The sequence below is a fragment of the Cupressus sempervirens genome, chromosome 10 (assembly GCF_028749045.1).
Source record: "Cupressus sempervirens isolate cs-2001-9-10 chromosome 10, ASM2874904v1, whole genome shotgun sequence".
Lineage (NCBI taxonomy): Eukaryota > Viridiplantae > Streptophyta > Pinopsida > Cupressales > Cupressaceae > Cupressus > Cupressus sempervirens.
The window spans coordinates 106544796-106555993 of NC_143127.1; the positions used below are offsets into that span (position 1 = coordinate 106544796).

Consider the following 11198-nt stretch of genomic DNA (forward strand, 5'->3'; position numbering starts at 1 on the left):
CATGTTGCTTGTTGAATGGAGTTTCTTACTTGTTGAGTGGAGTTTCTTAACTACATTAATTGTTATTCAAAACCGCTGATTCAATTGGCTGCATTGCTGTCTTTTTGGTCCAAACTGCGAAAGAGCCAAATTAAAGTTCTGTTGTGAATATTCAATAGAAATATGGATCAGTTCTGTGAATAACATCTACAGCTAACTCTCTTCATCCTCACCCAAATATTTCGTTCACTAAACTTCAAACAGAGCAAGATAAAAACAGAGTGACCTATCACAGATTTAAAGAAAATTGTGTAAATATTTCATAATGCATTTTGATTCATACAAAGCTTTGTTACCAAAATTTCTCCGAATTCATTGAGCAACCCAATTGCCATTTGTTCGTACAATAAGTGAGATTTTCAAATAATTAATAAGCTAGATAGATTTACAGAGCTCGGGTACATACTATCCTTTTCTCAAGATCTTGTGCGACTGGTAAACCACATAGTTACTGTTAGAGAATATACAGAACCCAATGCCTCACTTCAGCTGCTTACACTGAAATCCAGATTCCATTAAACAGAACCGACATCTGAATTCCCAGTTAATATTAAAAAATGTAGGAATCATGGCAGTTGCTCAATCAGCATACACTCCCGACAGGAAATTCTTGGGTTAAATGAAAGAAACAATTGTAATGATTCAGCTTGTAATGATCTAGCTCGAAAAAATGAAGATGCTAATCTGATTAGTAACCCTACCTTCTAACATTGATCCCCCTTACCTTGTAATAAATTAGGGCATTTTCTCGCAACTTTCTTCCATGGCTGCAAGACACAGTCTGAATATTTTGAAGGCAATTTTGGTAACCACCCTCCCCTCGATCGAGTACGGAGCACTGCCCTTGAACCTAATTCAACAACTTTCACAATGCTCTTGCAATTATGCCCACCGTCCGAGGGTTGCTCTTCCGAAAAATCCTCGAGACAATCATTTGCCCGTAATTGTTGATTTTGCAAATCAGGTCGCCCCAAATTGTTCTTATTTCCAGGTATCAAGGCCTTTCCTTGGGCCAGTTGGTCCACAATTAAGTGTAATTTCTGACCTTCTATCAGCTGAATGGCATCTACAAGCATGTCCAGGGATCCACCGGCATCAACTTTCTCTTCCTTCACAATTTTTTCAGTTCCGCATCTCTTCAAACAAATTCCGTCTTCGATCTCAGAAATCCGAGTATTTGTTTTATACGATTGTTGCAGCGACGCAGGGCTCATCTGCCCAGAATAATGCAAATTGAGATTGGGATTGAAAAAGAAAAAGAACAAAAAAATCAAATTCGGAGGGTAAAAACAAAATAGAGGGATAGAGTTAAAGAACTTGGGGTTTAATACCTTGATCGGCTTCATCTTTTTATTTCCAGTTGGGGTTCCATTGCCATCAGTTCTTGCTTCATCGGCAGTGCGAGTAATAAATTTATCTCCTCCTTCACTTGCAAATAATTCGTTCTTTCTTTTCCCCAGTTGAAATCTGATCATATTTGAGAATGAGGGATACTCGTTGTTGATGCTGCCGCTCATGGTGCCCCTGCTCAAGTCCAATTCAAGGGAAAAAACGAAGTGAGTTTGGTCTGCGCGCTACGCTGTATATTCCTGGCACTATAAAATTCGAGCCTTTGTGTGTAAATAAAGGGCAACGTAGAGAAGTTAGCCGATACAAATAGCAGAGATACAGCTACAACATTAAAGCTCTAGTCGAGCCTGTAATTGTCATTAATGACTTGGTTCATTAGAACTTTATTAGTTACTAAATATTTTCCTAGCGGATTTGGATTTTTTCATATTACTTACTATATATTTTCCTAGCGGATTTGGATTTTTTCATATTACTTACTAAATATTTTGCTAGCAGATTTGGATTTTTTCATATTACTTACTAAATATTGCGGATTTGGATTTTTTCATACTACTTACTAAATATTTTGCTAGCGGATTTGGATTTTTTCATAATGAATGGATTTGAATTTTTTCATATTACTTACTAAATATTTTGCTAGCGGATTTGGATTTTTTCATAATGATTGTTTTTTAAATTCCCAAAAAGTGGGCTAATTATTGTATATTTAAGCCGATAGGCTTAGTGTGGGAGCAAACCCGAATTTAGTTTTTTTGACGGAAAAGTTGTAAGACCACTTTGGTTTTATGATTTTTCGATCATGTGAAAAAATCAATTATTAGAAATTGAACTTTTCTTTTTTATGATGTGAAAAATCTATTATAGATTTAACTTTCCTTTTACTATTTCTTAGCTTACTGGAAAGTTTCCCATTTTCCTTTCTATTAGATAAGTTTCAAAAAATTTCACCATTTCTATAAAATGTTTAAAATAATTTATGTTGAAATCATATCAAATCTGAAAACCTTGTAGCTTTCAAAACAACAAGAATTGTCTATACATCTTTTTGTTTGCAGGATCACTAAAAGACCTCTTAATTTGCATAATGATATTCTCTTATTCAAATTATTAGAATCCAAGAATGTTGTAATTAAATTTTCTTTATTAATTTCAATAATGCAGGTTTAGTTTTGAGCATGAATGAGTTTTCTTTACAATTAGAGCATAGAGGATAGAGGTTGAAGATTTGAAGGGACATGTATTAATTGCATGCAAAATACTATGTGACAAATGTAATGGGCACCCCTGGATGTCCCAAAAAAACTAAACCAAATTGCTGAAAGGAATTATGTCAAACAGTTTGCATTCAACTTCTTAAAAGCCCTTATAACTCCGAAAATCAAACGTTTATTTGTTTGTTGTGTTTCGTGCATGGAATTCGTATCATACAACATAAACAAGAAATAAACTACAATAATATGCAAAGTGGAAATGAACTGCTGCTAATAAAATGTTATTTTTAGAATTCATAAAACCAAATACATGGCAGATTTATCAACTCACTAATTACTTCAGCAGTATTGACATAATACTCCAGCCCATGCTTACGAACTTGCTGCTACAATACTTTGTCCTCCAATCAGTCCACTACCTTCATAATACCATTCCCTCCAAGCGGCATAAGCGTCGGACAAGTAGTGAAGAAGATATGAGCAAAATATCAAATCTGCCTGTAGCCGGAAATGCAACTAAACTACCTGATAATGAAGCCAATAAGAAAGAATTCCAAAGGCCAAACCCCAAGGGAATGACGTCTAGAATGTTACAAGAGAGGATAGACGTCCTCAAATGCCAAGAACATAGCTACAACTCACACACCAATTTCTTCTCATATTCAACCTGTCTAATGAAGCCACAAATGCTTCCTTTTATTCTATTCCCAAAGGTCCGCTCAACTCATATGGGCAATGTGGGATAAAAGATGTGTAATATAAAACATATATTAAAATACCCCTTATGTCTCCCTTGAGTACACATCACCATAAAATAAATATTAAAGTAACACTTTAATATTTTACAATTAAATTAGACATTACTTTAATAAAATTTTAGGCATTAAAATGTATTAACAATCAGACTCTGAATAATGTGAGTGATAGCTCATCGGAAAGCTCTCACCGAGGAGTATCGAATCCAATCACCAAAATTGACCTGCACTGTGTCTTGCCAACTTACTAAAAATAGTAAGTATGCCTGAAACTGAGTAAATCAATTTCGTTTTGGCCCAAACTGAAAATGACTAGGCCAAAACACTCCAAGATCCCATTAAACCCTTCGTTAGCCCTTGGGACCATGTAGAACAAGGCTAACGCACACACACTTGGTCAACTGCTAAAATGGGGACATTACAGTCCGCCCCCCTTGAAATTGCTTGTCCTCAAGCAATCTCATTCCAGCCTGTTGAATAACCTGCTCACTCTCCCATGTAGAATCTTCCTCCAGCAGGTCTTTCCATCTGATCAAATACTCCTTCACTATCCTGTTTCTAAGCTTCCTCTCTCTAGTATCCATAATAGCCTCGGGTACTAACACAAGCTTCCCCTCCTCATCCAAAGGGGGTAAATCTGCAGAAGGCACTACACTCTGACCAATGGCTTTCTTAAGCCTAGACACATGAAACACATTGTGCACTCGATTGCCCTCTGGAAGCTCAAGCACATAGGTGACTTTGCCCAATTTGCGAATCACCCTGTAGGGACCATAAAATCTAGGTTTCAAATTTTCAGCTCCGCTCTTCTTGAGCGATGACTGTCTATATGGTTGTAGCCTCAAGTAAGCCATATCCCCTACCTCGAAGCTATGCTCTATTCGGTGCTGATCAACATACAATTTCTATTGATTCTGGGCCTGTTGTATATTCTCTTTGAGCACTTTCAGGATGTCCTGACTATCCTGCAATAAGTTTTTGGCTTTGGGCACTCTACTATCCCCCAAAACTAAATCCATGATGCTAGGTGCTTCATAACCATAGAGTGCCATGAAAGGAGTCCTCTTGATGGACATATGATAAGTGGTGTTATAACAATACTCTCCCATATGCAACCATTTGATCCAAGCCTTTTGTTTTGTAGTTACATAATTCCTCAAATATCCTTTCGCCCATTTATTCACAATCTCTGTTTGCCCATCTGTTTGCGGATGATAACTAGTGCTAGGTGTAAGATCTGTACCACACAACCTAAACAACTCTTGCCAAAAAATACTCATAAACTTACTATCCCGATCACTGACAATGAATCTGGGCAGCCCATGCAACCTGAATATCTCTTTAAAGAAAAGATCTGCCACCTGTGCTGCTGTGTAAGTGGACGGAATAGCAAAGAAGTGAGCAAACTTTGTTAAGCGGTCCACCACCACATAGATGCAATCCCTTCCTTGCACTCGTGGTAAACCAGTGATGAAGTCCATCGAAATACTTTCCCATTTCCTATCAGGAATGGGCAAGGGCTGTAATAAACTTGCAGGAAATGTGTGCTCTCCCTTATTCTGTTGACAAACCACACACTCCCTGACATACCTCTGAACATCATCCTTGAGCCCTTTCCATGAAAACCGCTCTCGGATCTGCCTGTAGGTCTTGAAGACCCCCGGATGTCCAGCTGTGGGTGCATCATTAAATGCCTTCAATATCGCCTTTCTCAAATATGATGACGGAATCAAATAAACCCTGTCCTCAACTCTGATCAATCCATCTATCACCTCATAGCAATCATCCTGTATGGTACCTGAAATCAATCCAGAAGCCCAAGCATCTCTGACATACTCTGCTATAATCCAATCTCTCCAATCTCCTGAAATCTCTGCCAGAGCACATAAGTGAGGTCTCCGAGATAAGGCATTAACCACCACATTTTTCTTACCTTTGACAAACTCTATGTCAAAGTCATAAGCCTGCAATTTAGTCACCCATTTTTGTTGCCAATCATTAAGATCACGCTGGCTCATGAAGTATTTAATACTGTTGTGATTAGTCTTGATCACAAAATGTCCACCTACCAAATATGATCGAAATTTGGCCAATGCATGCATTATGGCCAACATCTCCCGGTCATAGATAGAATAACTTTTCTCAACTCCCCGGAGCTTCCTACTCTCGAATGCAATGGGATGCTTCTCCTGCATCAATACTGCTCCAATCCCATCACCTGATGCATCACAATGAAGCTCAAAAGGCTTTGTAAAATCTGGTAGAGCTAGAACTGGACATGAAGACATTACCTGCTTGAAATGCTCAAAACACCTCTGTGCTACCCCTGTCCACACGAAGGCTCCTTTCCTGGTAAGATCTATCAAGGGTGTAGCAATCTGTGAGAATCCCTTAACAAACCTCCTATAAAAACCACATAAACTAAAGAATCCCTTAAGCTGTGTAAGTTTTGTGGGAGTAGGCCACTCTACAATAGCTCTAATCTTTTCAGGATCAACCCGAACGCCATCTGCACTAATGATATGCCCAAGGTAAAGGAGCTCAGTCATGCCAAACTCACATTTAGATTCCTTGGCATACAATGACTCTCTCTCCAGATTAGATAACACCTCCTCTAGATGATGTAAGTGCTCCTCCCAGGTCTTATTGAAGACCAAGATGTCATCAAAGAAGATCAAGACAAATCTCCTCAGCTACTTCTTGAATACCTGGTTCATACAACTTTGAAATGTAGCAGGTGCATTGGTTAGACCAAATGGCATAACCATGAACTCAAAGTGGCTATAGTGACATCGAAAGGCTGTTTTCTCAATGTCCTTTGCTCTCATCCTGATCTGATGGTATCTAGATCGCAAATCAATTTTGGTGAAGAAGCATGCCCCATGCAACTCATCAATTAGCTCATCAATCCTAGGAATGGGATACTTGTTTTTAATTGTTTTCTTATTCAGTGCCCTGTAATCGATGCACATGAGCATCATCCCATCCTTCTTCTTTACCAATACTACTACTGAAGCAAAGGGGCTCTTACTGGGCCTGATATGCCCCATCTCCAACAAATCCTTAATCCTCTTCTCTATCTCATCCTTGCGTTTCTTAGGATGACGATAAGGAGTAATCATAACTGGTTTGGCTCCCTCCTCAAGCTTAATAACATGTTCCATCCCTCCGTCAGGAGGAACCCCATGAGGAATATCACTAAATACTTTAGCGTGTCTATCAAGTATCTTCTAGATATCTGGTGGATGACTTTTTTCTTGTGGCTCTCGTGAAGTTGGCATAATGTAGCACTCTGTCGCCCACTCTATGTCATCATGACAAAAAAATCTCTGCATTCTCCTCAAGGACACTACTCTGCAACCTCCATCTGAAAGTCCTCTAAGTACCACAGTTCTGCCTTCATGCTGGAATCTCATCTCCAATTTTGCTAGATTGAGTGTTAAATCAACTAGTGAAGCCATCCATGTCATGCCAAGGATGACATCATAATCTCCCATGTCCACAACATGGAACTCATCCTCCAACTCGTAGCCATCTCCAAACCTGATGCGAAGATTAGATATCTTCCGAGTGCATAATAACTTATCACCGTTAGCCACCATCACTCTAAACCCATCATGCTCCTCTGTCTATAACTCTCTCCTAGCTACCAACTGTGCATCTATGAAGTTATGTGTAGCCCCAGTGTCAATAAGAGATATCACTTTTTGCCCCTGGATAGTACCCCTGACCTTAAATGTGATTTCCTTTTGGGCCCCTGTCAAGCGTGCCAACGATCTATCATCCTTTGGAATGGTGCTCTCCTCTATAGTGTTACCCTCATCTGCATCAGAGTGCCTATCCTCCCCTTCTGACTCTGACTCTTCTGCTGAAAAATACTCCATTTGATTTGCCTTAGCCTTGAGAGAACATTTATGAGATAAGTCCCAAGGCTCTCTACAATGGAAGCATAGCTTCTTCTTTCGAAGTTCATTCAAGGTTTCATTGTCTAGTCCTTTTGATCTTTCTTTGGGTTTGCTATACTCTTTCTGAAATGGTTTTTTGTCTTTGTCCTTGCGGTAGGAAGAATCTATTGAATAGTTTTTTCTTTTGTATACCGAAGGGGCTAAATCTCGTGCCTTTTTAGTTGCTTCAGCTAAGGTGAGTGGATCATGTCCCTTCACCCAACCTCGTAATGGATCAACAAGACCATCACAAAATAACACCGCCAATCTCCTAGGAGAGATATCAGACAAGCGCTGAAACTCGGCAATGTAAGCATCCACAGAACCTGACTATTTTAACTGTGCTAGCTCCTTGAAATGTAACTCGGGATCCTTAGTGTCAAATCTCCCAATCAATGTTTCGGTGAATTCCTCATAGGATGTAATCTGATTATGCCCCAAAGTCACCATGCCATGATGCCACCATTCATGTGCAACACCATCCAAGTGCATAGCCACATACTTGATAGCCTCCTCCTCAGGCATAGGATTTAGCTGCAAGTATGTATCTACCTTCTGCACCCAAGCTCATGTAGTCATCTTCCCTGAAGCATCATAATAAGGTAAAGAAAGTTTTCCAACTTTCTTCCTCAGCTCAAAGTTTTGATTCCTCCCTCCTGCTTTAGGCATGTGTCTCATCCTCAAGTCCACATAATCTCTAAGAGAAATATCCACCTGAAACTCTGGTCCACTAGCCTCCCAGTCCCTCCTGAACTGATCCTGTAACTCGGTAATCTGCAGTTCATTTACTGGTTGAACCGGATCTCTAGGTGGGAAAGTGGGTAGAAGAGGTCTCGAGCTCGCAGTTCGTGCTGGGCGTGCAACGTGTCTAAAGTTATCAGCCTCATTCCCATTGTTTCCGTGTCCATTATTACCATTAATGTTATTCTCAGGACCATTGTTGTTGCCTTGGCCTTCATGGTTATTATTTCCCCCGTTGTTATTGTTTCCCTCGTTGTTATTGTTTCTGTTGTTGGCATCACCTGGATTAATATTGACACCCATCTGTCTAGCCATGAGCTGCAACATTATGTCCATTCGCCTATTTTGCTCCTGCTGCATACGCTGCCCCTGCTCTAATGTATCCAGTAACTGTCGGAACAGTACCTCCCCCTGATATGGACCAACATTTCTGCCTCCGCCTAATCCTGTATTCCTGTCATCTCGATCACCCATATTATTGTCCTGATCAAAGAATATCTCCTTTGTGTCTGTATGGTTGGGTTCAATGTCCACCTGCAGGGATGTACTAGACTGTTTGCTTTGCAAGTTTGAAATCCTATTTTGTCTTGCTCTGGTATCACGGAAATTATAAGACCCCTGTCGCATGCTCAAAGATAAATGCTTAGCCTGTGTTTGTTTTTTTTTTTTTTTGAATTTTTGATTTTAGTGTTTTGACATTTCGTCAAACACTTTTTCCCTCTATCCGGCTGTTCCAAATTCCCTATAAGACCTCCACAGGATGGTAGGAGTTATAGCTCTAATACCACTGTAATGGGCACCCCTGGATGTCCCAAAAAAACTAAACCAAATTGCTGAAAGGAATTATGTCAAACAGTTTGCATTCAACTTCTTAAAACCCCTTATAAATCTGAAAATCAAACGTTTATTTGTTTGTTGTGTTTTGTGCATGGAATTCGTATCATACAACATAAACAAGAAAGAAACTACAGTAATATGCAAAGTGGAAATGAACTGCTACTAATAAAATGTTATTTTCAAAATTCATAAAACCAAATACATGGCAGATTTATCAACTCACTAATTACTTTAGCAGTATTGACATAATACTCCAGCCCATGCTTATGAACTTGCTGCTACAATACTTTGTCCTCCAATCAGTCCACTACCTTCATAATACCATTCTCTCCAAGCGGCATAAGCGTCGGACAAGTAGTGAAGAAGATATGAGCAAAATATCAAATCTGCCTATAGCCGAAAATGCAACTAAACTGCCTGATAATGAAGCCAATAAGAAAGAATTCCAAAGGCCAAACCCCAAGGGAATGACGTCTAGAATGTTACAAGAGAGGATAGACGTCCTCAAATGCCAAGAACATAGCTGCAACTCACACACCAATTTCTTCTCATATTCAACCTGTCTAATGAAGCCAAAAATGCTTCCTTTTATTCTATTCCCAAGGGTCCGCTCAACTCATATGGGCAATGTGGGATAAAAGATGTGTAATATAAAACATATATTAAAATACCCCTTATGTCTCCCTTGGGTACACATCACCATAAAATAAATATTAAAATAACACTTTAATATTTTACAATTAAATTAGACGTTACTTTAATAAAACTTTAGGCATTAAAATGTATTAACAATCAGACTCCGAATAATGCAAGTGATAGCTCATCGGAAAGCTCTCACCGAGGAGTATCGAATCCAATCACCAAAATTGACCTGCACTATGTCCTGCCAACTTACTAAAAATAGTAAGTATGCCTGAAACTGAGTAAATCAACTTCATTTTGGCCCAAACTGGAAATGACTAGGCCAAAACACTCCAAGATCCCATTAAACCCTTCGTTAGCCCTTGGGACCATGTAGAACAAGGCTAATGCACACACACTTGGTCAACTGCTAAAATGGGGACATTACAACAAATGTTTGATAATTTTGTTTTGAATTTAAATGATTGTTATATAAGATTATATAATTTTAGTGTGAGTTTCATTGTGAAGATTAAAGGCATGTTTGTTTGTCTTTGTAAAGCTATCGGTAAGTTTATATAATTTTAGTTTGATTTTTCATTTTAAAAATTCAATGCATATTTTATATAATTTTAATTTAATTTTTATTTCAAAGTAAAATATATGTTAATTATAATATTTTTGTTCCAATTTTGTCAAATTTATATATATTTATAATTTTAATGGGATTCATCATTTGTGAAATTCCACTTATAATATATATAATATATACTAGCTTATATATATATATATATATATATATATATATATAAAATAAGCTGAGAGATATCCTCCTCGAGGCGCCTATTTTCATAATCTCACTCAGTGCAATGGGTGCCTCAAGAAGGATATCTCTCGGCTTATTATATATATATATATATATATATAAGCTAGTAGCACTCGCGATGCAAAATGAAAGACATTATTTTAAAAATTATAATTTGTTATAGTTAATATATTACGAAAATTTTTAATTAATAAATATTTAATATTATTATGATTTAGTATACGTTTTATATAATAAATTTAAAAAGTTGTATAGAGAAAAAAATAGTAATTTAAAAAGATGTTTTAAAATCATATAGATAATTATTTAATGTTATAGAAATTGAAGAAATTTTATACATTCTATTGCTAAACAATTTGATTACATTGACGCAATATAGAAATTTTCATACAAACATGTGTAATAAAGAAATACTTAATAATCATTGAAAGAAATGTTGACATATCCATCATCAACATCATCATCATACCTATCTATCTAAACACTAATTATCCTTGTTCTTGTGATCTATTGATCTCTCTTCCCCTCATTTTATTTGTCTTCCTTATCTCCTCCCTTTCACGTCTCCCTCTTTGGATTTTCTCCCCCACTCCCACCATATCTTCCACTTAGCTATACATCATGTCCCCCGCCCTCTCCCCCTTCTCTCTCTCTCTCTCTCTCTCTCTCTCTCTCTCTCTCTCTCTCTCTCTCTCTCTCTCTCCCTCCCCCCCCCCCCCCCCCCAAGTTATCCTCTTTCTCTCTTTACCTCATCTCTTCCCCTACCCCTATTTCTATCTCCCCTTCATCTAATGATGTCTTCCCGTGATTATTATCTCTTTCTCTCTCTCTCTCTCTCTCTCTCTCACACACACACACACACACACACACA

The 11198-nt window shown here is 38.1% G+C and overlaps 1 protein-coding gene across 1 annotated transcript; it reads right to left on the reverse strand.

Moving 5' to 3' along the window:
* Positions 1–395: 395 nt before the first annotated feature.
* LOC149532826 (uncharacterized) lies at positions 396–1669 on the reverse strand. The gene is made up of 2 exons (XM_089805461.1): positions 1371–1669; positions 396–1253 (listed from the first exon to the last, which is right to left on the reverse strand). The coding sequence occupies exons 1-2, from the start codon at positions 1554–1556 to the stop codon at positions 744–746; spliced, it is 696 nt and encodes a 231-aa protein (XP_089661587.1). The 5' UTR covers positions 1557–1669; the 3' UTR covers positions 396–743.
* Positions 1670–11198: the final 9529 nt, after the last annotated feature.